This window comes from Aethalodelphis obliquidens, unplaced genomic scaffold (assembly GCF_003676395.1).
Source record: "Aethalodelphis obliquidens isolate GAN/ISIS:26980383/991018 unplaced genomic scaffold, ASM367639v1 scaffold123, whole genome shotgun sequence".
NCBI classification, from domain to species: Eukaryota; Metazoa; Chordata; class Mammalia; order Artiodactyla; family Delphinidae; genus Aethalodelphis; species Aethalodelphis obliquidens.
In genome coordinates, this window is record NW_020838067.1 from 180,297 (window position 1) to 206,898 (window position 26,602).

Sequence of the window (26,602 nt, forward strand, 5' to 3'; positions counted from 1 at the left end):
CTCTGCGGGTGAGGGCGGCCTTCGTGGGCCGGCGCACGGGGCAGAGGCGGCCTTGGGCGGATCTGGTGTTGTTTGGGCCACGGGGCCGAGTCAGGCTAGCCGGGCCGTGCGTGTAGCTGCTTGGTGAGTGGTCGGCGGTCTTTCACAGACTCCAGCTCAGCCCCCTTGTGCGGCCCCGGGAACCAGGATCCGGGCTCCAAGCCCTGGGTGTCTGCTGTTAAAGCTGGTGCTTCAGGGCCCAGACATCCTGGGGAAGCTTCTGTGTGTCCACCACCCAGGCCCCTCTCAGAGAAGCCGTGTGACGGGGTCCCTCATGCAGGCTGAGGGGCCTGAGCAGGGTGCCCTGCGGTGAGGTCACCCCACAAGCCTCGAACCCTCATCTGTACTTTGGAGGGTTTAGTTAGGAGCTGAAGGTCAGATGCTGGGGCGGTGGGCCCAGGGGGTCTCACTCAGCTCCTCTGGGGCGATTTGGCCTCAAGAGTATTAACATAGTAAAAACCAGCAAAATGATACTGGTTTATAGTATTGACCCTGAGTTAGGCACTCCTCAGGCACTTTAACGTGCATAACCAATTTCCCAGTAATTTGCGTACATCTGCTTACTAACCCCTGAGGTGACCCTTAACCTCCCCCTTTAGCGTGATGGGATGCTGAGAGGTCAAAGCAGTTGTCCCTGGAAGGCCCCACTCACCCAGCCCCCACAAAGTCTGAGCACCCACAGATGCACCTCTCAGCCTGAGGCCCAGCAGTGGGTGGGGTGTGGACCACCGAACCAGGCGAGGAAAAGTTACCCCTTTTCCTCCAGAAGAGGAGCAGCTGCTGGCTTGTGGGGTGTCGAGAGCAGGGGACGGCCGCCAGCAGGGGACGGCGGAGCCCACTTCCCTCCTGTCCTGCCTCCTCAGGTGACCCCACTCACAGCCTTGAAGTTTGCAGAGCTGACCTTGAAGGCTGGCATTCCCAAGGGCGTGATCAACGTCCTGCCAGGATCCGGTAAGGGCCGTGGTCGGGGGCATGAGGTGCATTTGGTCAAAACAGGGCCTGCTATGTGGCGTGCCCTGGTGGGCGGGGCAGTGGTGGGGAGGCCTGCCTGGAGGCGGAGGACGCTGCCCTGCGGTCGGGGAGAGCTGTACGTGGAAGGGTTTAGCGTTCAAATGCCTCCCCAGATGTTTTCCATTTTCTGTACATGTGTGTGTGCTCTGGAATAAACTACACAACCTGGGAATTATCAGTTAAGAAAGGAAAGAAAATATGCATTTACCCTGTCTTTTATAATTATATAATCACGTTTACTGGTGTCCTTTGTTTTTTTCTATGGATGTGAATTTCCATCCAGGTCACTTGTTTTCCTTAAGTATTTTTCATAGGTGGATCTACTAGCAACAAATTTTCTAATTTTTTGTTTATCCAGAAATGTTTTATTTTGCCTTGATTTTTTGAAAGATAGTTTTGCTGAATGTCAGCACTTTGATTGTATCATCCCACTGCCCTCTGGCCTCTGCTGTCTCTGATGAGTCAGCTGTTGATCTTACAGTTCTCTTATTTACAAGTCAGTGTTCTCTTGCTGCTTTCAAAGTTTCCTCTGTCCTTGTTTTGCAGCATTTTTACTATGATACATCTGGGTGTGGTTCTCTTTGTGGTTATTCGATGTGGAATTCATTCCGCTTCATGGATGCATAGAGTAATGTCTTTCATCAGGTTTGGGAAGTTTCTAGCCATTATTCATTCTAATACTTTTTTCTGTGGTTTTCTCTTTCTGCATGCCTTCTGGCACTTCCGTTATGAGTATATTGATGTTGTTACTGCTGTACCACTTTTCTATGAAGCTCTCTTAACTCTTCTTCATTCTTTTTCTCGCTATTCTTTTTTTTAAAATAAATTTATTTATTTATATATTTTTGGCTGCATTGGGTCTTCGTTGCTGCCCACGGGCTTTCTCTAGTTGCTGTAAGTGGGGGCTACTCTTCGTTGCGGTGCGCGGGCTTCTCATTGTGGTGGCTTCTCTTGTTGCAGAGCACAGGCTCTAGGCGCACAGGCTTCAGTAGTTGTGGCTTCACCGGCTCTAGAGCGCAGGCCCAGTAGTTGTGGCGCACGGGCTTAGTCGCTCTGAGGCATGTGGGATCTTCCCGGACCAGGGCTCGAACCCGTGTCCCCTGCATTGGCAGGCGGGTTCTTAACCACGGTGCCACCAGGGAAGTCCCTCCTCGCTGTTCTTTAGATTGCATTATCTCCATTAGTCTTCAAGTTTACTGACTCTTTCTTCTGCCAGTTCAAACCTACTGTTGAGCTCCTTTACTGAGTTTTCATTTCAGTTGTACTTTTTAGCTCCTGGTTCTTTTTTTATTTGTTCTTTCTTGATATTCTCTGTTTGATGAGACATCGTATCGCAGCTGCCTTTAGATGTGGTTTTGTTCAGTTCTTTGAACGTCTTTTTTTTTTTTTTTTTTTTTTGCGGTACGCGGGCCTCTCACTGTTGTGGCCTCTCCCGCTGCGGAGCACAGGCTCCGGACGCGCAGGCTCAGCGGCCATGGCTCACGGGCCCAGCCGCTCCGCGGCATGTGGGATCCTCCCGGACCGGGGCACGAACCCGCGTCCCCTGCATCGGCAGGAGGACTCCCAACCACTGCGCCACCAGGGAAGCCCTGATCGTCTTTATAACTGCTGCCCTGAAGTCTTTGTTAAGTGTGGCATCTGGGTCCTCTCAGTGTCAGTTTATGTTGCCTGCTCGTTTTGCCTGTGATGGGTCACATTCTGTAGTTTCTTTGCATGCCTCATAATTTTTTTGTTAAAACGTAGATATTTCAGGTAACACAGTATACCAACTCTGGGTACTTGTCCCCTGTCCCCTCTCCAGAGCTGTGTTCACCATTTTCTTGTTTGTTTAGTGACTTGCTGGACGGTTTCAGAGAAGCGTCCTTCCCCTGCAGTGTGCAGCCAGTGAGGTCGCCCCCAGAGAGCACAGCTGTGGGCTGTGCAGTCGCCCAGTGGCAGCCGGTGTACAGGGGCCTCTTCCTCTCCCGGTCTGCTCATCTGGCTGCCTCTGTCCTTATCACACCAGCTGCTCAGCTCCACTCACTGCAGGCTGGCTGCTCTATTGTTTCCACCAGTACCCTGGGGCATAAACTGCTCCAAGGTCTGATCTGGTTAAATTCCTGTCTCTTTGCTCAGCCCTTGAGGTTTGTTCTTACTCAGAGGGCTCTTCCCTGGTTCTCTCTGGTAAACTAAATGACCTGTGGTCTATCTTATTGCTGCCATAGAGCTACCAGCCTCCTCTTAATTGTTCACCTCCAAAATCTACAGTGTTTTTGAGAATGTCCTTAGGATTGAACTTCCTCATACGGTTTCAAATAAAGTCAGTTCCGGGCTTCCCTGGTGGCACGGTGGTTGAGAGTCCACCTGCCGATGCAGGGGATGCGGGTTCGTGCCCCGGTCCGGGAAGATCCCACGTGCCGCGGAGCGGCTGGGCCCGTGAGCCATGGCCGCTGAGCCTGCGCGTCCAGAGGCTGTGCTCCGCAACGGGAGGGGCCCCAACAGTGAGAGGCCCGCGTACCGCAAAAAAATAAATAAATAAAGTCAGTTCCTCTGGGGAGTGTTTTGGAGCTCTCTGTTTTTATAGAAAACCTCTTCCCCGGCCAAAATCTCTGAGCCACGGCCTCAGGCGCTGGGCCCCCTGCAGCAGCTGGGGCCAGGTGGAAGAGGTCCCGGGAGACTCAGCCTGCCACACCTGGGAAAGAGCCGTCACCTTACAAGAAGGGTAGGTGGGAGCCATACTCACAAAGAATGTGGCCTCTGGAACTCAGGGTCGGAGGGGATGCCGGCCTCCCCTCCTGGAGAGGTGCCCCATCCCTGGACTGCATTGCTGACCACACCTGCTTAGGCTGGAGGAGAGGGGAGAGTGGTTCACAGCTCAGGTGCCACAGACTCTCCTGAATACATGTCTCTTCACTTGCTCTCTGCCCTTAGGAAAATTTAGAGAGACTTTAAATTGTTGTTTTTTAATGATTTTCACCAGTTTTGGTTGTTTCCCTGAGAAGCTGTCGATAGGGCTCCTCATACTGGCCTTTGGTGGTGACTCTCACCTCATACCTTTTTTTTTTTTTTTTTTTGCGGTACGCGGGCCTCTCACTCTTGTGGCCTCTCCCGTTGGCGGAGCACAGGCTCCGGACACACAGGCTCAGCATCCATGGCTCAGCGGCCATGGCTCACGGGCCTAGCTGCTCTGCGGCATGTGGGATCTTCCCGGACCGGGGCACGAACCCGTGTCCCCTGCATCGGCAGGCGGACTCTCAACCACTGCGCCACCAGGGAAGCCCCTCACCTCATACCTTTTGAATACATTGTGTTTATGTTTTTATTATTCTTAAAAAATATGTCATTGTAATTTCGGTATCCTCTCTGACCCGCTAAGTAAAAAGAGATTTTTTTTCAGCTGTCTTTTTCCCCCTAAAATTCTGTTCTAATATTTCTAGCTTTACTATGTCATAATTAGAGAATTCAGCCTGTATATTAGTTTTCTAGGGCTGCCATAACAAAGTACCCCAAGCCAGGGGGCTTAAACAACAGGGATGTATCGTCTCACAGTTCTGGAGGCTAGAAACCCGAGATCCAGGTGTCGGCAGTTCTGTGCTCCCTCTAACGGCTCTGGGGGACGACCGTTCCTTGCCTCTTCCAGCTTGTAGAGCATCACCCTGACCTGGGACTTGCCCTTTACATGGCATTTTTCCTGTGCATGTCTGTATCCAAGTTTCCCCTTTTATAAGGACACCATTGTCCCAACAACAACCTACCTTATTCCCAAATAAAATTACATTCTGTGGTACTGGGTGTTAGGATATCAGCATATGAAATTGGGTGGGACACAATCCAACCCGTAATAGCCTGTAAAAATTCTACTTTCTAAAATGGAGAATTTCTTTGTGACCTAGTGTATGATACCTTCTTATAAATATTTCTTGGATAGCCTAAAACAGTGATGTTATTATTATTCAATAGACTTTATTTTTCAGAGCAGTTTTAGGTTCACAGAGGAATCGAATGGAAAGTATAGAGATTCCCATACATGCCCTGTCTCCCTCATAATGTCCCACATGTGTTACAGTTGACAAACCTACACTGGCATGTCATCATCACCCAAAGTCCATAGTTGACATGAAAATTCACTCTTGCTGTTGTACATTCTGTGACGAGTGTAAAACAACATTTACCCAACATTGTGGTATCAGATGGAATGGATTCACTGCCCTAAGAATCCTCTGTGGACGAGGAAAAATCCCATTCATTTCTCCCTCCCCTGCAACCCCTGGCAACCACTGAGCTATTAAATGCCTCCAGAGTTTTGGCTTGTCCAGAATATCATTTAGTCATCATCATACAGTGTGTAGCTTTTTCAGATTGGCTTCTTTCACTTAGTAACATGCATTTAAGCTTCCTTCGTGTCTTTCCCTGGCTTCATGGCTCATTCCTTTTTAGAGCTGAATAACATTCCCCGTCTGGAAGGACCACAGTTTATCCATCAGCTACTGAAGGACGTCTTGGTTGCTTCCAAGTTTTGGCAGTTATGAATAAATTGACCTTCCATGGCATTTTTCCTGTGCATGTCTGTATCCAGCCCCCTATGCAGGGTTTTATGTAGACATAAGTTTTTTACTCCTGCGGGTAAACACCAAGGAGCACGATTGCCAGATCATATGGTAATAGTGTGTTTAGCTTTGTAAGGAACCGCCCAAAATGGCTACCCCGTTCTCGCGATGACGAGAGTTCCCATGGTTCCACATCGCTGCCGGCACTTTGTTAAGGTTCTGGGTTTTGGCCGTTCTGTGGATGTGTAGGGGCGTCTCGTTGTTGTTTTAATTTAAATTTTCCTGATAACATATGATGTTGAGCATCTTCCCATGTGCTCATTTGCCATATGAATATCTTCTTTGGTGAGGTGTCTTTTCAGATATTTCGCCCGTTTTTTAATTAGGTTGTTTCCTTATTGTTGAGTTATTTGCATGTTTTGGGTAATAATCCATTATCAGATGCATCTTTTGCAAATATTTTCTCCCCAAGGCAGTGGTTTTTCAAAACATTAGTGGGGGAATGAAATTAGCATCAAAATCACTTTTGGAGGGGCTTCCCTGGTGGCGCAGTGGTTGAGAGTCCGCCTGCCGATGCAGGGGACACGTGTTTGTGCCCCGCTCTGGGAGGATCCCACATGCCGCGGAGCGGCTGGGCCCGTGAGCCATGGCCGCTGAGCCTGCGCGTCTGGAGCCTGTGCTCCGCAACGGGAGAGGCCACAACAGTGAGAGGCCCGCGTACTGCAAAAAAAAAAAAAAATCACTTATGGAGCCTTAACTGTTTAGAGAGAATGCAAGTGTCCTACTCCAAACCTTCCGAACCAGACCTTCACTGGTGCCGCTGGGCACAGGCAGTTCTACAGGCGTGGAGGCAGGTGCACAATGGCGATGGGGGGACTGGCTGATTAGTGGAGGGTTGGGGGAGGGCAGGTGTGGGGACTGACTGTGGGCTTGAATGGCTGGCTGCACAGAGAGGTTGCTGACTGAAATGGAGAACATGGGGGAGAAGCAGGTCTGGGGAAGCTGAGGGGTTCAGTTTCAAACATGCTGAGTTTGAGAGGCTGTAAGGCGTCCAAGTGGAGGTGCCGAGCAGGCCGAGGAGTGATAGATGGGTCTGGATGCAGGGAAGCTGGGCACGAGATAGAGATTGAGAGGATGGTGAGCCTGCAGATGGCATTTGAGGAGGTGAGCCAGGGTGAGATGACTGAGGGGACCGTGAATGGAGAAGAGAAGGGGGCCCAGAGTGCAGCCAGAGGCACTGGGTGTTGTAAGAGTGGAGGGAAGTGGGGCGCAAGGAGGTGGAGGAAGGGCAGTCAGGGAAGCGGGAGTGCAGTAGCAGAGGAGGAGACGTCAGCAGGGGCCTTGCGTCAAGTCTGCGCAGAGGTGACCCTGAGGTCTCATTGCACAGCAGCCCGGGAGGCTCAGTAGGCGCTGGCCACGTTGGGGAGGGTCCCTGCAGGTCCAGGAGGGTCAGTAGGCGCTGGCCACGTTGGGGAGGGTCCCTGCAGGTCCAGGAGGGTCAGTAGGCGCTGGCCACGTTGGGGAGGGTCCCTGCAGGCCTGGCATGGCGTGGGGGGTCGTGGAGTGTGGGGCGGCCAGGAGTCCAGGCATCCCCACAGGAGGGGTAATGCGTACTGGTTGGGGGCTTTCACCCTTCTCTCTGCGTCCCCACATGGTTATCTGTGTCTCTGTGTGTCCTTGTCTCCTCTTCTCATGAGGACACAGGTCGTATTGGTTTAAGGCCACCCTAATGACCTCATTTAATTCAGTCACCCCTTTAAGGATTCTACATCCAGTACAGTCACATCTGAGGTCAGGGGTCAGGACTACAGCCTGTGAATTTGGGGAGACACAGTTCTGCCCACACCAGGGACCAAGGCGCAGTGAGCCCGGGGGTGCGGAGGCCCTGGCACGTGGGCCCCGAGCTCTGGCCATGGGAGGACGGGCTGGAGGAGAGTGGCCGGACCCCTGCCTTGCCCTGGCACCGTGGCCATCCTTATCCCCCGCCCACTCCTCCCCCAGGCTCAGTGGTCGGCCAGAGACTCTCGGACCATCCCGACGTGCGGAAAATCGCGTTCACGGGCTCCACCGAGGTGGGAAAGCGTATCATGAAAAGGTAGGCGGAGTGAGTGGAGGGGCCAGCACTGCGGGGCCGATGGCCTCTGGTCCCGCGTGTGAAGCAGACAGTGCTGTGCGTGAGCTCGAGCCTGTGGCTGTCACAGGGTGGGGCCACTGCAGACCCTGGTTCCATGAGTGACGAGCCCTCGGTCAGGCCGGTGCAGCGGGGTGGGACCAGCGAGGGGCGGGGGCTTCACAGCGATCCAGGGCCATGAGCAAGCGCGGCTGCTGGGGACGGAGCTGCTCGGGATTGAGACAAGCTGTGAGCGTGAGGGACACGGATCTCGGAAACTTAGCAGAGTAGAGCATCGCGACAGTTTCTATATAGGTTACCAGTTGAAATGATATTATTATTAATGGGCTTAAATAGAATTAATTTTACTGGATTCTTTTGAGCTTGCTTTTAACGTGGCCACTAAACAGAAATGGCCACGTCCTGCGGCTGGTATGGGAGGCGTTTGCCCTCTCCTGCTGACCAGCGCGGGCCGAGGGCCGCTCGGGCTTAGTGCTTGGACGTCAGCCTCACCCGCTGGGTCGTGTTGCTGATTTATGACACGACGTGGGCCGAGCTCTGACCCTTCCAGGCCTGTTTCCCCCGGTCCCGTGAAGGAAGTTGGCACGTCAGTGGTTCTGGTCCAGGCTGCTGACGAGCTTGGAGAGGTCGATGGGGCCGGACCCCAGGACAGCAGCTGCAGCTCTGGCTGCCCCAGGCCTCGCAGGGTGCCTGAACCCCCCCGCCAGTGCAGCTGAATTTCTGGGGTGAGGTCTGGGCAGACGTCTGCACTTTGAGTGACAGGTACAAAGGGAGAGGAGCTGGGGCTGCTGAGCAGTCTGACCTGCAGGGTCTCCAAGCCCTTTCTCTGAGGACACCTGACCGCCGTGACTGCTGTGCTCCGAGGGTCACGCATGGGACCTCCCGGGACGGTCCAGCTGTGGCGGGGCATCTCCATGGGGATTAAAGCTGCAGCCCTGCCCCTGCCCTGGCTCCCACAGGCCTCTCTGTACCCCTCAGCCCTGAGGTGGGGGCCATGTGCCCCTTCTTGAACGGGCACCACACGGGTGCCCATCAGAGTGGCTCTGCGTGGCCTCCTCTTGGGGTCAGGCTGAAGACAGCGAGGCTGATCTGGAGGATCGTCTGCAAGGGGAGGGGTGCCCGTGGGAGCAAGGCCTGGGGCAGGGCTGGGCTGGGGTGCTGGGCTAGGAAGGTGGCAGGGAGCTGGGGGAAGCGGGGGGACGAGGGGAGAGTGACGGGGGAAGGCGCAGCCTGGGTCACACGGGGCTCCCCCCAGCCCGGACCCTCCGGCGTCCTTTTGAGTGAAGCGTGCTCTGGAGCTGCCCTCATCCCTCACCTGGCGCTCCCCCCGCCACCCCGTGTCCCGGGCTCCAGGGACCCAGCTAGCCAACTCTCTGTTCCCTTCAGCTGTGCCCTGAGCAACGTGAAGAAGGTCTCCCTGGAGCTGGGCGGGAAGTCTCCCCTCATCATCTTTGCTGACTGCGACCTCCGCAAGGCCGTGCAGATGGTGAGGGCCATGGAGGGCGGGGGCCGGGGCTCAGGGTCCACGGGCAGATGCACAGGCATCCTGGACCGCAGAGAAGGAAGGAAGAGGCCTTGGGGCCAAGGAGTGGCATGTACCTTACAGAACAGACCCCCAAGAAGTTTCACAACTGCAGGGATAACTGCAGTCAGCTTCAAAGATGGGGAAACGTGAGCCAGGGTTCCGTCTGTTGTGAAATCAGCACGGCCAAGTTTCCCGTCCCACAGAGAAGCAAGCAGAGCCCTGGGCACTTGGGCGGGACCTTGCTGGCAGCGGCCACCCACACTTGCCCCGCGCCGCCATGGACTCGCTGGGCTGCGTCGGAAAGTCACTTAGCCTTTCTGGGCCTTGCGCTCTCACCAGGACGATGGGGGAGGATGGGCATACGGGATTCAGCTGTCATGTCTGAAGGGCGTGGACCACGTGGCAGGTGCGGTGGGTCAGTAGTCCTGACACTGTCACTGTCGTCATCACACCTCTGCACACCAGGGGGAGCAGGCCGGTCAGGCCACGCTCAGCCAGGTGCCCAGACACCCCCCACCCCATCCAAGTGCTGCTGTGCCGCGGAGGAGTGAGCCCGGCACCGCGTGGAGGGGCTGCAGCCTCATTAGAGGGGAGACCGAGGGAGACTGGCGGCCGAGCAGAGGCCGATGCTGCCAGGCCAGAGGCCTGTGTGTGTCTCTGGGCAGTGCAGTCCCAGCTTCTTCCAGGGGAGCTGAGCCTGAATGGCTCTCCCTCCCTCCCTCCCCCGACCCCCGGCCCCCCAGGTCCAAAGAGCAGGCTCCCTGGGGCCTCTGAGGACGTTTATTCGGGACTCGGGCCTGGGCAGGCACCATCCCTCCCGAGAGGCCCACCCCTGCCGCCTGCTTCAGGGCGCAGACCCCGTCTCCAGGCTCAGCTCCAGGAGCACAGTCCTGAGCCCCGTCATGCCCGGGAGCCCACCCAGCCTGCGGGTGTCCAGGCTCCCCCACTGCACGCCCGCTCGTGCTCCCCCCGCTGGCCTGGTCCCCCAGCGGCCTCACTTCCTGCTTGTTCCCCTGTGGCCGCTCGTCTCCGGGGATGGTGCCCAGTGCCGGTGAGCCTGGACGGCCGCAGGAGGTCAGGACACCTGCCTCCTTCCCCTTCCCGACGAGGGGGCACCGGGGCCCAGTGGGGGCTGGGGGCTGGCACCCGGGGGTTGTAACCCAGCCCTGTCACCTCTTCTGCGAAGGGAATGAGCTCCGTCTTCTTCAACAAAGGTGAGAACTGCATCGCCGCCGGCCGGCTCTTTGTAGAGGACTCGATTCACGACCAGTTTGTGCAGAGGGTGGTAAGTTGTGCCACAGGGCCTGGGAACTGCCCACTCACCGGGTACAGGGCCTTGGCGGGCAGAGCCAGGGCCGGGCCAGGCGCCATCCACCTGGTCGGGGGCGCTGTGACAAGTCTTCCCTGGTTTTTATTATTTCGGCAAGAAACGGCAACCCCGCGGCTCCCCTGACGTGAGCAGTGGGGCCCGTGTTCGGGCGGGGCCCTCCCGGTGCAACCCGGGCGAACAGACATGGGGCCGGGCCAGGGGGAGTCCAGGTGCAGCCCCTGCACGCCGCTCCGTCTGCCCACCTTGTCACGGGGCGTCATTGTCTTGTTTCCCCACCCCATGGCCTGTAGCTCCTCCGTCTGGGAGGTCGGGTGCAGGACCTCCCTGTGCTGCCCCCGCGCGCGCCCCCCCCAACTCCCACCTCTCTGCACATCTGCGTCATCCCAGCCCCCGGCACCAGGCCCAGGTCTCCTTGCACGGAGGGTGCAGTGGGGGCTTCAGCCTGGAAGGCAGGTTTGGAACCAGAATATGGTCCCAGGAGTCAGAGCCCTGCGTGTGGACTTTCTTCAGGGGCCAGCGGTTGGTCGCTGAAAAGGCACACGTGGGAGGCGGGTCAGGCGGCGACTGGTCAGGAACCACGGCACCGGGCGACCCTGACGGGGAGGACCTTTGCAGGTGGAGGAGGTGGGGAAGATGAAGATCGGCAGCCCCCTCGACCGGGACACCAGCCACGGGCCACAGAACCACCAGGCCCACCTCCAGAAGCTGGTGGAGTACTGCCAGCGCGGCGTGAAGGAAGGGGCCACGCTGGTCTGTGGTGGGAACCAAGTCCCCCGGCCAGGTCAGTCAGCCCTCCTGGCCACGTGGGCAAGCCAAGCCAGCGGTGGCATGGCCTCCGGGGCAGGCGTTGCAGGGCCAGGCTCCTAGGCTCCAGCCCCCGATCCGGGACGTCGGGGTTGGGGGGCACCTTGGCTCTTTGGACACCTGCCAGGTCAGGTGTGGGGCTGGTAAGATGAGGCCCTGGTTGCCCAAGCATCTCCGCATCCTTGAAGCTCTTTCCTCCCGTGGATCCGTGGTGCTGGATTTCATGGTTTGCCTATCTTTGGCCATCACTCTCGGCCGGAAACCCCCTCTCCGCCTGTCCCTTAAATGTAGGGAGAGCCTCAGGTCTGTCCTGAGCTTGGACACTTTCCCTGGAGGGTCTCTCGCTCTGCAGCGGCTCAGACCCGCCCAGGACTTGTCTCCTCACCCAGACTCCTGAGCCCTGGACCCCTCCGCTTGCACGTCACCCAGGCGCCTCAGTCTCAGTGGTGCCAAGTCCATCCTGTCACAGCATCCCCAGCCCCGACCTGACCCCAGACACACACCTGCCCCTCTAGAATCTTCGGTCCAATCCAGTCACCGAGCCCGAGAAGCCGGAGCAGCAGGTTCGGACGATCTGGGCTGCTCCCCCTCGGACCTCCTGCTCCCCGTGTCAGGCACACGTCTGTTTCCTACACCCTCACCATCCAACCCTTGGTGCCGGCACCGAGCCCACGCCAGCCTGTCCGCCCGATGGCGTGAAGGAGGGAAGGAGGGAACGGATTCCAGGCTCCTCCCTTTCTTGACCCCAGCTCTTAATTAACTGCCCGATTCTCTCAAACCTGGAGATCTTCCCCGCCACCATCGTGCCGACTCTCCCCTGAGTCTGGACCGGAACGGGGGTCCTGGGGGCCTCCTGAGCCCCGAGTCATGCACTTATGCGGCTGCCGCGTCTGGCTGTGTGTCTCCCATGCCGAAACCCTCCCACGGTGAGCGCCTCCACAGAGGCAAGCTCACCCCGGCGTGTCTCCCCACCTGTGTCCAACCTGCGGCCCTTAACTCTCCCTCCAAGTACGCCCGGCGTCTTCCTGCTCGTGTGCTGGCTGCTCCTCCGCCTACAGGTGCCTCCTGAACGTCCCCACCTGGTGACCTCATCACTCAGGTGACCTCGGGCTCAGGCCGTGGTGCTCCCGCAGGTCTCGGGCGTTCCTGGGCACCTCGTACCTGCACGGAGCTTATGTAGCCGCTGTGCCACCGCTGTCTGCTTGCCCTCTTCCCTGCCCCCACGAACTTGGGCTTCCACGAAGCCAGAGTCTGGGGCTGACGTGACATGAAGGCACCTTTGCAGAGCAGCTAGGGCTGCAGCACCCAGGAACCGTGGGGCCCGCTCCCCACCACCCCCTGGCCTGAGGGCCCCCATGGGGGACAGTGCTGTGAATACAGGCTTCTCCCAGTGGCCCACCCACCTGGAGGCCAGAGGATGAGGGATCCCGGGCGTGCAGCCCTCCTTCCCGGGGCCCGGCACGCAGCCGGGACGGAGGTGTGGGCGGAGACTGGCCACCCCGGAGCACGGGGACCTGGGGGCACATTTCCTTTGCAGGCAGGGTGAATACAGGCCACACCCCAGGGGTCAACATGTGTTCATACACGACTTATGTTTTAGAAATTGTAATTACTGTTAAAATATAGTTTATAAAAATACGGAATATTTTATTAGAGATAAAATTGTTTTTGTTCTTCTGAACACCTGGAGGCAGAAAATTTCAAGTCTCTTGGTTTTCCCTAAATCAGGCCAAACTAAAGCTTAGTCCAGCGGGTCTCAGGGCCCGCAGCTCTATGTCCAGAGGAGAAGTAGTCAGAGAACGCCTTTCTGCCACCAGAAATGGTTTTGTGGGGCAGCCAGGGCCTGTGGGGCGGCAGTCAGAATGGGAGAAGGTGTGTCTGGCCGAGAGCACCGGCCCCTACCCCCGGGCAGGCAGTGCCCACCCCGCAGGATCAGGAAGGATGGGGAGGCTGTCCTGGGAGGACCTGTCCACCAGGACCTCTGTCCAAGCCCCCCTCCACGGGGCCGATGGAGGGCCTTCCGGAGGCTGCACTGGCCGAAGGATCCAGATGTGCTTTCAGACTAAAGGTCACTAGAAAAATCCAGGTTTCGTCCGGCTGCGAGCTGCAGCCCTGGCGGTGGACAGACCAGCTCCCAGCATCACCTCACTGTGCTTACAGCACTTAGTTGAAAGGCTGTGAGGGTCAGGACTCGTGCGCCTGGGGCAGGAAAGCCACCCACAGTGTCACGAACTCCTCTGTCTCCACCACAGGTTTCTTCTTCGAGCCGACCGTCTTCACGGACGTGGAGGACCACATGTTCATAGCCCGGGAGGAGTCCTTCGGGCCCGTCATGATCATCTCTCGGTTTGCCAGCGGGTAGGAAGCCCACTTACGGCTCATGACAGCCTGACTCTTGCCCTTGTTACTGGGGTCTTCGCATGAGCTGCGGGGCCGGGAGGGGAGCTCAGACGGGTGGGGGCTGTGGACGCAGCCCAGACCCCGCAAACTCCTCGCAGCCGCGGGGGTGGGGACCCCAGGGGACCGCAGGGCGGCTGGGCCTACCAGGAGTGTCCTCCGCGTCTCTCTGGGCGTCTCCACGGCGTGCTGGGTTCAGCCCTGAGCACCCCCGGCTGCGTCACGAGCCAGCCAAACCTCAGTGGCCGGAATAGCAACCGTTGTTTGTTTCGCTTGTGAATCTGCAGTTTGGTCAGTGGGGCTGACCGGTCTGTGCCCTGTGCCGGCCGTGTCGGGCTCCCCCCTGGGGCGGGGGGCGCAGGTCTCTCTGGGTCCCACATCCAGGGCTGGACGCTTGCCCTCCTCACGGAGGCCCTCCTGGCTTTTCCCTGCAGTGACGTGGATGCGGTGCTGTCTCGGGCCAACGCCACAGAGTTCGGCCTGGCCTCTGGCGTCTTCACCAGGGACATCAGCAAGGCCCTGTACGTCAGCGACAAGCTAGAGGCGGGCACCGTGTTCGTCAACACGTACAACAAGACCGACGTGGCCGCTCCCTTCGGAGGCTTCAAGCAGTCGGGATTTGGCAAAGACCTGGGTAACCTGACCGTGCCCGCTTTCATTTATCCATTCAACAAACGTGGGTTAGAGCCCGCTCGGTCCCAGGGGCCAGGGGTGGAGCTGACGAGATGGCTGCTCACTTCCTGCCGGGAGGGGATCGGTGATAAGTGGGGCTGGAAGCCAGATCCTGCTGGAAGCCGTCCAGACAGAGCGATCTGAACAGGAGGCTGGAGGGTGGCTTTAGCTGGGGGCCAGGTGGGCCTCCCTGAGGAGGTGTCCTCTGGGTTGAGACCTGAGTGGCTGGAGGAGCTGCCGTGAAGGCCCAGGTTCGTGCATTCCTGCCAGAGGGGACGGCGGGTCCTGAGGGAACCAGCTTTGGTCTTGGAGCTGCAGAGAGAGGCCGAGTGCTGGAGTGGGCCCAGGGGCGGGCAGGAGGCCAGGGAGGCAGGCAACGGCCGGATTGCGGGACCTGGGTCCACGGTCAGGGCTCAGGCTTCAGAGAGGGGAACCCGCGGGGGCCGAGCGTGCCCGATGTGGTGACGTGAGTCCCAGTGTAGAGATGGTGTCACCGGGCCTGCCTGCCCAGGGAAGAGGACTTCTGCCCGGCACCCCTCTTTCCCTGGCTGCTCTGTAATGTAGGCTGGGTCCCACTCCCCGCATCCCGCCACTGTGGAAGCCAGAAGCTGGGGGTTAGGTCCAGTCGGGGATCAACTCTGAAGTCAGGCTTGCAGCGGGGCAGGGGGGTGCGAAGGTGCAGGAGAGCACAATGCTTTTCTCAGCTATGGGGCCAACGGGGTCATGAGACCACAGCGCTGCCGGGACCGTGACGTTGCTCCCGGGCTCGCGGTGTCTTGCAGGAGAGGCGGCTCTGAATGAATACCTGCGGGTCAAGACGGTTACCTTCGAGTACTGAGGAGGGCCTCAGGATGTGTCCGCGGCTGTGGGCTCGCCCCCCGCAGTGCACAGCCCCTCCCTGAACGTGGTGGAGGCCTCCTGCCTGCACCCCTGTCCCCATCTGGGACCCCCATCCTGTCCCGTCAGCGCGGCCGTCGTCTCAGGCAGAAAGCGGCCCCGTGCGAATAAAGGTTCTGGCTGGCACCCTGCGTCCCGGCGCGTCTGTGTGCCCAGGCCCTCCGAGCGGGTCCTGCTCTCGGGCCAGCTGGCCGGGCTCGGGAGAGCCAGGCGCCCTCCTGGGCAGGGTGTCGGCTCCCGCCTCAGAAACCGGGTGCTGAGATGAAGTTAGGACGCACGTCTGTTGGGGTGACCCCGGGAGACGCCAGGGAGGAAGCAGGCTGAGCCGTGGACGCCTCTCCAGCAAGTGGCCGGACCCTCCCCCCTTGCCGAGCAGACCCGTCCACGGCCCCCCCCGATGGGCGTGCTCCCCCTTCGCCCTGCCTGTGTCTTCCGGGGCCCGGCGGCCTCCCCGCTTCTCCTGGCCCCTGCCATGCGGCCTTCCTCTCCGTCCGTCCGGCCCTCAGTGTCCCGCCCTCCCTGGAGAGTGGCAGAAGAGCCATGAGGAGCGGGTTCCTTGCTCCCTAGACGCTACCTGCACACAGCCTCCCTGCCCCCGCCCCGCGTGTGGGTCACTTAACCCTTCCCCTGGCCCACGGTTTCACCCGTTTATAAACCAGGGGGCTGAGTGGACGTCGTCGTTCTCAGATCCCAGGAGCGAGGACCTCGGACACGCCTGCCGGCAGAACAGCCCAGCAACTCCGAGCAGGCAGGGGTCCCAGACTCGCTCCGGGGCTGGTCTGGGCAGCAGGCTGCCCCCGGGCCCCGCTCTGCCTTGGGGCGGCCTCTCTCCCTGTGTCCTCTCTTATCCCCCGACCTTCTTAGGGGTCAGGAAGAACCAGCAACCCCGCCTCGAGGGGCGACGCGGCCCCGGAGCCAGACCCCGCCCCATGCCCACCTGCCTGCCTGAGGCAGGGCCAGCCGCCCAGTCTGGTGCCGTGTCTCCAGTCTCATGGCCCACAGAGGGGAGAAATGTGTTTCGTCTCTGGACTCTGTCCCCTGCCTGGGGCCATTCGTGAGGACCCACGGTGGAGGGGACCGGCCCTGTCTGAGGGGACATGGACCTGCCTTATTATCTCCTAACTGGAGTGACACTCCCACTCCTGCCCCTTTGCTGGGTCCCCGTTGCTTCACCTCCAACCCCCCGACCCCAGGGCCAGGGCGTCCACAGCAGATTCCGGGCTCTGCAGCCGGCCTGGCCCTCAGCAGCTGGTCTACTGCCCCCCTCGCCAGGTGGGAGCCTGCAGGGTCCCCAGGGGTCAGCCTGGCTTCCCTGAAAACAGCCCCGCAGGCAGAAGAGCAGGCAGGGCCTGGAGCACAGCCCGTCCTCGCCCAGGTCGAGCTAGGAAACACCTTCCTCCCCGTGGCCCAGGGCTTGGCTGGCCGGGCGACTAAGGTGCACTTGAGAATTCTGGTTCAGGTGCGAAGCAGCGCCTGGCTTTGTCCTGAATCCTGTCTCCAGAAGGGATTCAGGAATCCTTCAGAAGCCACAGGCAAGTGTATAAGAAAAGCACCCAGTTCTCCCGCCTGGGTCTGTCTCTCCAGTGAGGCTCCTTCACTTCCACACAGAACAGGTCACTTCTGGTCACTACATGTCGGGGGGCTGGTCCCGTGACACCAGCTGAGTGTCCTGCAATTTAACCAAATTCTGCCACTGCTGCCCGGAGCTGGTGTCAGACCCCACAGATTGAGGGCTCAGCCCCACAGCACTGCCCCCCGGGTGCCAATCCCAAGCAGGGTCCCCAGGTTACCTCCAACTTCTGTCTGACGTGGCTACACAGCAGAGGCTCCCACGACCCCCTCCTTGGGTTCAGTCCATTTGCTAGAGCAGCTCACGGAACTCAGGGAAACACTCACCTACATGTATCAGTTCATTAAAGGACGTGATAAAGGAAACAGATGAACGGCGGAGTACGTAGGGCGAGGCCTGGGAGGGTCTGAGCACGGGAGCTTCTGTCCCATGGACGTGGGGGTGCCACCCTCCCGGTGTGGCTGTGCTCAGCCCCTGGACCCTGTCCTGTTGGGGTATTTTGTGCCTTCTTCGTGTAAGCGTGATCCATCATCAACTCCATTCGCGGCCCCTCTCCCCTCTCTGGAGGATGGTGGGAGGGGGAGAGGAGCTGAGAATCGGAAGCTTCTCATCCTGGCCTCGTCTTTCTGGTGACCAACCCCACCAGGAGCCCCCCGAGAGTCGCCTCAGTGAACAAAAGATGTTCCCAGTGTTCTTATCATTTAGGAAATTACAAGCGTTCAGGGGCTCTGTGCCAGGAGCTGGGGCAGAGAAAACATGTATTTTCTAGTATCTCACAGTAAGGAGAATAAGACTGTGAGTTATCTGCCATTTCTTTCCCTTCTTTCCTAAGTCATAGAACTCCCAAATTGTACCCGGGCACGTGGCTGCGTGAAGGATAGAGTTCCCAGCGTCCTTTGCAGCCGGGCAGTGGCCACAGAGCCCAGTCAAGTGGACAGAGCTCTAGCGGACGTGGAGCTGCCCCTCCTGGGGCTCAGCCTGCAAGGGGAGTCGGGGCTCAGGCTGTCACTCCCTCCCTCCTTCCCTGGGGCGGGCTGGAAGCGGCCTGATGGTGGGCGTTTTCCCAACAAGCAGATAAGGCTGGGCGGCGCCCGGAGGGGACCGCCAGCAGCCCGTTACATGGAGACAGTGAACTTGCCCCTCCCTTTTTATAATGTTTAAATGCATTTGTCCTCACCGAGTTGACAGACAAGTTCAAGGCAGCTTAGAAAAATAATACAATTAACATATGCGTGGGTGAATCAGGGCAGAGAAGGGCGCTAGGAAGGTGAGCAGGAACGCGGTGGCGCCCACACTGCCTGCAGGGAAACCCTATCCGCTCCTAAAGCTGGAGCGCAGTTTAGTCAGGGCTTTCCAGCTGCCGAGAGTGCGAGGAAACCTGATCGGTGACCTAATTCGCGGTGTCTGTGCGACAGAAACAAGCTTGTGTTTCTGGAGAAGAGAACGGAATTCATCTCACGAGTCCTCCTAAAACACATTTTACAATGTGATGACCGTTGTCTTACACGATTTTACGCAGGGTGGTGATGAAATTAAATTCGTATTTTAAGGCAAGACAAGAAAAAATTAAACTTCTTCTCTGCCCTTGGCCTCCTCCCTCCCCACTAGTGTGCATGGGCGTCTGCATTGGGTGTAACCGGACCTCCCCAATGGCAGAAATATCTGCCCAGCCACAGAAATCCACGTTCCTCCTTCTGGCGACAGCCATGGAACTCCTTAGAAGGTAACATTCCTTTCCTTATCCTCTAAGAGGTCACGATGACCCACCACTCACCTTGTACGTGCAGACATCTTTGGTGGACTTTATGGGCAAGGCCACTATATCATTTCCCTTAAAGGTAGTGATTGGTGCAGAACAGACTGGTCAGACGACCTGGGGAGATACTGGGCTGCACCTAAAAGAAGTTCTTAGCTCAAATACTTACTTATGACCGTATTCATGTCACTAGCTGTATTACTTGTATGCTGCCTATTTTACAAGATTATTGTTTCTTGCATTACCAAACCCGATAAAAATAATGACGACTAGGTGACCTAAAACAATGGTCAAATTCATAGTTCTGGAAGATCAGTGATTGTAACAGCGTAACTCTAGATGTGGGAAGAAGCTACAAGAGGGAACCGTTTCCAGGACCATAACAGACTAGTAGGACAGGCGGCCCAGAGGCTTTGGGCTACTGTTAACAGGGCCTAGTCCAGTAACAGCACATTGAGTGGCCTATCGAGGGAATCCTCGCCTGACCTGGGAATGAGCATTCCTAGTGCCATGGGGTACATTGGTCATGAAATGCCCCAAGACAAAACCTTGGTCAAAATTAAGACAAAAAGGAGGGGGTTGTGACCTAAAGAATGTTGCCCACCACCCAGTCCCACAAGAATGAAGTCATCAACCACCACAGTCGCTGACTTCCAGGACACGCTGAAAGGAATTCAGGGTGAGGCACTTTGGCTCGGGGAAAACTGGCAGAACTGACCCTCAGAGAGTTCGATATTTCCAGGAGAATATTTTTATGAACCTGGATTCTCACCTCTTCCCACACTTAGAAAAGCACTAAAACCATTAAGGTATCTGTCCCTCGTGGATAGCAGTGACCTCCTACCAAGCCGTGTGCTTGGCCGCACGTAGCCCTTCGTCAGAATCACACATGCTGGCCTCCCCCCGCACCTCTTCAGGACAGCCCTCAGAGTTTTCGGAGAAACCGTCTCCCGGGTTGTAAGCCTCAGGTTGGCTCGAATTAAATCTTCTGTTTCTTTCCCAGATTGACCACTGATTAATTTTTCATCGACAGCAGTAGGCTTCAGACAGTTGTTCTCAGGACCTTCCGCAAGGTGAGCTGAGGACACGTCCAACCACAGCCACTACGACCCCTGCAGGGCAGCTGGGGTGTGGGCACCCCTGCTCTAGCTGTAGGGCTCGGTGGGAGCGGGGCTGGCGTTGCCCGCTGCTCACGCTGCCGTTCTCGGCTCTCCGCGGATCGGACTTGAAGAGCTGGAACTCACCGGAGGCCAAGCCTTGCATTTATTCAGGAAAAAATCTCCGCTGTGGTAAAATTGGGGCTGGTGGGGATGTTCAGGATCAAAACATGGTCACAGGATTGCTCCACATAATAAAGGAAAGAGGATTCGAAGGGAGGAGGCCCCATGGGTCTCGGGGGGGGGGGGGGGGGGGCGGTGAGGCGGGAATGCTGTGTAAGCTCCTTCCCCTCCTTCCCTCCAGAGGACATGGTCCCAGAGACGAGGTGGTTCTGTACTCAAGGGGACACGGAGGGGACACGTGGGGCAGCCAGGCGTCTGCTTTCTATTTCATATAGTAGATGTGATCTGGTGATAAGTGCTTGGAGAAAACCGCAGCAGTGAAGCATGGGGAGTGCTGTCTGGGGGGAGAGTGAGTGGTGCGCTCCATGTTATACGGGGCGCTCAGGAAGGCCCTTCTGATAAAGGGGGATTTGAGCAAAGACCTGCAGGGAGAGGGAATGAGGTGGGACCCACGTGGCGAGGCCTAAAAACGGCCACGATTTTGGGAGCTGCTTCCACCAAGTAACGGGGTTGCTTCTCCACCCCTTGAACTGGGCGGGTCTCGTGGCTCACTTTGACCAGTAGGGTGTGGCAGATGGGAGGCGGTGCCTGGTCCAAGCCTCAGCCTCGAGAACACACACAGCTTCCGCGCTTGAACCAGTCTCGCGGAGGGTGAGAGACATGGGCCCAGTGTCGCTGGGCCCCAGAGCACAGCCACCGAAGTGGCCGGGAACTGACCGCAGACTCGCGGGTGAGGACCCGAGGAGACCAGCCCCAGCACTGGCCACTGAATCGTGGGATGAATATGACTGCTGCTTCCAGCCTTGCAGTGGCAGGGTGGTTTCTCGTGCAGCAAAAGCTAACTGATATGGACAGCTTTAAGGAGTGAGATCTCTGAGTCAATGTTTCAGTGCAGGTTAGACTAGAGGACTCAGGCGGGGAAGGAAGGGCTAGACTACAGGAGGCTGTAGTAAAGCCATACGTTTTTGGAGCATCCGAAGTATCAACCCCTAGGGAAATAGTTAAGTCAGTATTCTCGATGCTGCCCATCCCATATCTTCATTTTATATTACACATATTTTTATATCACCCTTTCTATATCCTCTAATGATTTGCAGGTCACATTACCCACCTATACATGTAATCTAAATAAATTAATATATTGCCCTCACTGTAATACAGATGAGAAATAAAAGGAAGGGATTTTAAAGAAAATATTATGTGCTTCGGTACATAGAGGTGGGAGAGCTGGGCTTCGCTCAGGCTCCGGGAACTAACCTGAAATCAGATTGCTCTCGCGGTAGAACCAGGGGGCTCAACTGCAAAGCGGGTGGGGCCTGATCAGGGCCTGTGTGTTTACGAAAGGCTCCAAAATTATAAAATTGTGGTAGAGTACACCTAACATAAAACGTAACCATCTTAACCCCTTTCAAGTGTACAGGTCAGTGGCGTTAAGTATGCTCATGTTGCCAGGCAACCGTCACCAGCATCACCTTCAGAACTTGTTCATCTTGCAAAACTGAAACTCTCCCAGCAGAGACTTTAATGTTAACGGCAAGTGAGGCGACTCACGGAGCTGAGCTGTCGCTCACCGCCAGAAGGAAGAAGATGCACACTCTTCACCTGTAAATCTGTGCCTAGTCTCTACACAGTACACAACAGTTTAGAGCTGTGAGGGCATCAGATCCCCCAGGTTATGGGCTCAGTCCCGCAAGTCTGCCCGCCCCCCGACTTCAGATGCCAGTTGAAGCCAGGTTGTCACATGTGCCTCTGACCCACCGGCTGTAGATGAGAGGTTCCCACGGCCCCCTCCTCAGGTTGGATTAACTTGCTAGAGCAGCTCAGAGAACTCAGAGGAACATTTGACTTACTAGATCATAGGCTTCTGATAAGAGGCGTGGCTCAGGGGCAGCCAGATGGAAGAGACGCTCTGGGGAGGGTGGGAGAAGGGCCCCGAGCTTCCATGCCCATCCCCCCCCCCCCCCCCCCCCCAGCCTCCACGCCTTCCCAGCCTGGGCGCTCTCTGAACCTGCTCCTTCGGGGTTTCTATGGAGGGTTCCTTACGCGGGCGTGATTGACTACATCACGGCCACTGGTGACTGATTCCGCCTCCAGCCCCCCTGCCCTCCCGGAAGGTCAGGGGCTGGGACCCACGTTCCAGGCCTCTGATCACACGGCGGCTCCACTGGCATCCAGCCCCACCCTTGGGTGGTTTCCCAGAGTCAGCTCATCAACATAAGGAAAGACACCTTCATCCCTCTCAGCAGAGGAAATTCCAAGGGTTTTGGGAGCTCCGTGCCAGGAACGGTGGGCAAAGACCAAATACGTCTTTCTTATGGGCCAGACTCCAAGTCAGGGCACGGCCTTTGGGAGACGCTGGGGAGGGGACATCCGCATCTCACGGGTCGGGGACAGACTCTCGCTGACCCCAGATCTCTTCAAAGTGCAGGACTGTTTTTAGCGGTGGCTCCGTCACTTCGGGCCCTGCAGGTCCGGGGCCCCGAGGCGCCTTCTCCGTGGCTGCTCCCTTCGGCGGCCCCGCCCAGCCGGGTCCTGGGAGCTGGACCATCGCTCCTGATGCCCCACCTGGAGGGAGAACCAGCAACTTCTCCAAGGTGCACCCAAGTGCCCGCATTTCAGGCAGGTGAGTCCCGCTGCCGCCTGCTCGGGCCTCGGCAGTGTAGGGTGGAGAAGACCCCCAGGCTGCCTGCCGTGGGGAGGCCGTCCAGCAGGGCGAGAGGTCCCACGCCCCTGACCCAGCCCTGCTGGGCACCCTGGAGGGCAGGCCCGTTTCTTCCTCCCTGCTGCCCCCCAGGCCCAGCTCCTGAGCACCTGGCAGGAGGGCGCTGAGCTGGGCACTCAAAGGCCCGAGCCTCTGGCCTCGCAGCCCCTTCCGCTCCTGGGTCTCCGTGATGTCCCCACAGAAGCCCACGAGGGTCGTCTGAGTGAAGCACAGGGCCGGCCTCTGCTGAGCAGAGCAGGCTGGGCTGGGAAGGCAGCGCCGGCCCTGGATTATCCGAGAGCCACGGGGGGATCCCTGAGGGCCCTAGACAAGGCTTCAGAGTCAGTAGAGACCAAATTGCATTCCTTGGAATTTTACTGTTTCACCTGGAAATGCGATATTATGACTTTAGTACCAAACACCAGACCATCGTAGAGCGGTGAACTCTTACCTGGAGCCCTGGGTTAACCAGAGTGCGGCCTTTCATCCACTCACTGTCATCTGTTTGAAAGAGACCGATGGAATGGAGAGACTGGCCTTAGAACAGAGTCTGAAGCCCGGCTCTGCCTCTCGAGGCATGGCCTTGACCTTTGGGAGTTTCCTCATCCGAGAAAGGGGGTCTGCGGGCCACACAGAAAGCACAGGGGCCCAGAGCGCGTGCCTGGATATCTTAAGTCCTGCAGCCTGGCTGTGGGACCTGCAGGGACTCCTGGGACGTCTCTCTGCCCTCGTGAGCCACCTGCCCACCTGGCCTCAAGGTCCAGGGCTCCGTTGTCCTGGAAGCAGCCCTCACTTGAGGCCTGGTGGGATAGGAGTTGGCAGGGCCTTGGGGTGGGATCTCCACGGACTGAGCTCCAGGCGCCCCGGCTGCCTCCCGGTCCCCCCACCCCCCGACTCTCCCAGCGGGTTTCCTGGGACCACCTCCCAGACAAGCTCATCTCCAGGTCTCTTCCCGGCGGGAATCCAAGGACGAACCAACAGTCCCCTGAGGAATTTGGGGTGTGAGAGGCAAAAATACCCTCCCTAGTATATAGCACAGTGACGTGGCTAAGAGGCGTCGGGAGATCACAGGAAGGAGGTTGAGGACCCGTGCCTGACACCCCCCGGGGGCGACAATTCCCAAGCAGAGGCCGAAGGAGGCCGTGCAGAGGGAGGCTGTGTGGGACGGGGTGGGCAGGAGGCCGGGGGCGATGAAGGCACAGCTGAGCGGCACTGCAGGGCAGGTGGGCTCATTGTGGGAAGAGGCCGAGGGCCCTAAACTCCCGTCACTTTGCGGGGTCAGTCTGCGCGGGAGGGCAGGGCTTGGCCAGCCCGTCACAAGGGCCCCCGCCCAGCAGGTCTGCCCACCGGCCCTCACACTGGGTGGGCATGGAGGGCAGGAGGGAAGGGGGTGGCGCCAGGGCTGCTGCCACCAAACTGAAGGTCATTTGGGGAAGACAAGGACTGGCTGGGAACAAGGGTGGATGCCGTGGTGGCAGAGTGACAGCAGGAATCTGGGACAGACATGAGGAAAGGTGCAGGCAGGGTCAGGCCTTCCTTGTGCCCCAAACATCCCCCAGTGGGCCATCCGGGTGCCTGGACTCATCCGTCAGAACTTTAATGATAACAATAAACTCAGTAGCAGCAAACACCTACTGGGCTCCCCGTTCGTGTGCTGAGGGCTTCACAAGGACCTTCCTGTCGTCCTCCGACCTGTGAGGCAGCACTAATACTATCCCCACGTTACAGATGAGAAAGCGGAGGTTCACAGCTTTCCTAAAGTCAGCTTGCTGTGAAGTATTAACCCGTGCCTTAGTCAGATTAGGGTGCTATAGCAGAACGCCAGGGACGGAGCTGCTTAAACCACAGAAGTTTATCTTCTCACGGTTCTGGAGGCTGGAAGTTCCCAGATCAAGGTGCCTGCAGGGTTGGTTTCTGGCGAGGCTCTTCTTCCCGGCTTGTAGACGGCCACCTGCTCGCTGGGTCATCACAGGGCCGCAGCTCCTCGTTAGGACACCAGTCCTAGCCGGGCCCCCCTCCGTGACCTTAGTTAACCTTTATTGCCTCCTTATAGGCCCCATTTCCAAATACAGGCACGCTGGAGGTCAGGGCTTCAGCATGTGAATTTTGAAGCCACAGCTGAGCCCATAATATCCCCTAACACTGTATGGAACTATATTATTTGCAAACGTCTTTCGTGTCTGCATTTCTTACATTTCCATCCAGAAACTACAGTTTGGGCAGAGTAGCTCTTCGCAAAAGCTACTCACTGCTGGGAATCTGGCCAGGGCCCTGGACACCCAGCGCTCTGGGCACCTGTAAACACCAGTGAGAGGGGAAGCGAAGGGGCAAACTGGGCACGAGCCAGCTTGCAGGACTGGTGCACGCTGCCTGCCACCTGCCGAGGCCCCAGAGAACGGGCCCCACATCCTGGCGTGGCAGCCATCCTTTGGAGCCTGGCTGCGTCTGCCCCTTTGCAAGAGGGCTACATTCTCTCATGCTTTCTCTACTACGGAGGTCAACTGTAAGTTGCCATTTATCATTATGCTTTTGCTGGTTTATTTTTCTTGTAGTAAAGCTAAGAATAAAATGAAATGTTTCTTGTGCCCATAATTATACTGAACCAAGACAGCCACAAAATTTACAGAACCCAGGGCAAGAGTACAAATGGGGGCCCACAAGGCATATTTGCATTCATAGGAATTGCAAATAAAACAAACAAGTTGTAAAAGGGGGTCATTCTAATTTCTGGCCTTGACAAATGTACCTCCATAGCAACTTGGGAGGCCACTGGACTTCCCAGTGGCCCTGTGGGAAGGGAAAGCCTGTGTTCCTGGACCCGTTTCTTCTTTGGATTGCTGATCTGGGCACATCAGCGGAAGGGGCTTGGAGCCAGTGGGAATTCCTGGGTCCCAGGTAGCTGGAGCAGGTCTACAAAGTTGAGAGCAGGACTCCTGGCTACAGGTGACATGAACCCTGTTTCATGGGGAGGGCAGGAGGGGCCAAAGGATGGCTGGCCCTCTGAAGTCCAGGCGCCTGGGGAGCTCCAAAAGCAGACATGGATCAAGAAGGCCACATGTCCTGAAAAACAGAGTGCACGTGTGTCTGTGACTGGAGAACTCTGTGTTTCACACGCAAAGTTGTCTTTTGTTGAAATAATATAGTGCAGTATTTACTGAGTCTTGCTAAATATCTGGCCTCCATCTGCACTTGATGGTCCCTCCCCTGCCTGGGACTTCCCTCCGTGGGACCACATTCTGGCTGTGACCCTGAGCAGGCTCCTAGCAAACCCTGCAGGTGAGCTTTGCCTGAGACTCCCTCCAAAATCTCATCCCTCCTCCCACCTTGGCTAGAGCAGGGCAACGGTCAAAAGATAGTTTTGAGTGCATCGAGGAAAGCTGAACCGCTGGGTATTATTAACTTTGGCAGGTGTGATGCTGGTATTATGGAAATGTTTCAGAAAACAGGCCTTATCGATTAGATAAAGATTCAAGTATTTACAGGTGAAATATGTCTGCTGGATGCTTTAAAATTACTGCGGGAGAAAAAAAGGCGTGTGCGGGGCCCAGGATTTAGATGAAAAAAAAAAAAGGCACGATGCAGCGCATGCCCGCGGCCCGAGGGGCGTGGGGCCATTTTACTGCCCCGGGCCGCCCGAGCGTTTCCGGGACGACACCGACGGGGGAAGACGGGCCCTCACGCCCCTCCTCCGGGCCTGCCCGCGGCCCTGCAGCCGCCAGAATCCTGGGGAGCCCGCCCTGCAGCCCGGGAAGGGGGGAAGGCGATCTGCGCGGCCCAACCGTCCCTTCCCCCGCCGGTCCCCCCCAGCCCCGCCCCAGGGCCTGTCCCGCCCCCGAGACCCGGCCCAGAGTCCCGGTCCTCGCGGCCGGGCGGAGGGGGCCGGGGAGCGCGGCTCCGGGTTTGGGGGCGGGGACTCCGGGCCCGGGGGCGGGGACTCCGGGGCTGGGCGGGGACTTTTTAGGG

At 57.7% G+C, this 26,602-nt stretch overlaps 1 protein-coding gene across 1 annotated transcript in view; it reads left to right on the forward strand.

Moving 5' to 3' along the window:
- ALDH1L1 (aldehyde dehydrogenase 1 family member L1) overlaps positions 1-15,451 on the forward strand; it is a 46,673-nt gene extending 31,222 nt beyond the window's left edge. The window contains exons 16-23 of the mRNA XM_027098452.1: positions 903-990; positions 7,578-7,671; positions 9,094-9,193; positions 10,419-10,517; positions 11,178-11,343; positions 13,619-13,724; positions 14,198-14,397; positions 15,218-15,451. Coding sequence (XP_026954253.1) covers positions 903-990; positions 7,578-7,671; positions 9,094-9,193; positions 10,419-10,517; positions 11,178-11,343; positions 13,619-13,724; positions 14,198-14,397; positions 15,218-15,273 — 909 coding nt within the window. The 3' untranslated portion in view covers positions 15,274-15,451. The remainder of the gene's footprint in view (positions 1-902; positions 991-7,577; positions 7,672-9,093; positions 9,194-10,418; positions 10,518-11,177; positions 11,344-13,618; positions 13,725-14,197; positions 14,398-15,217) is intronic.
- The last annotated feature ends 11,151 nt before the right edge of the window (positions 15,452-26,602 follow it).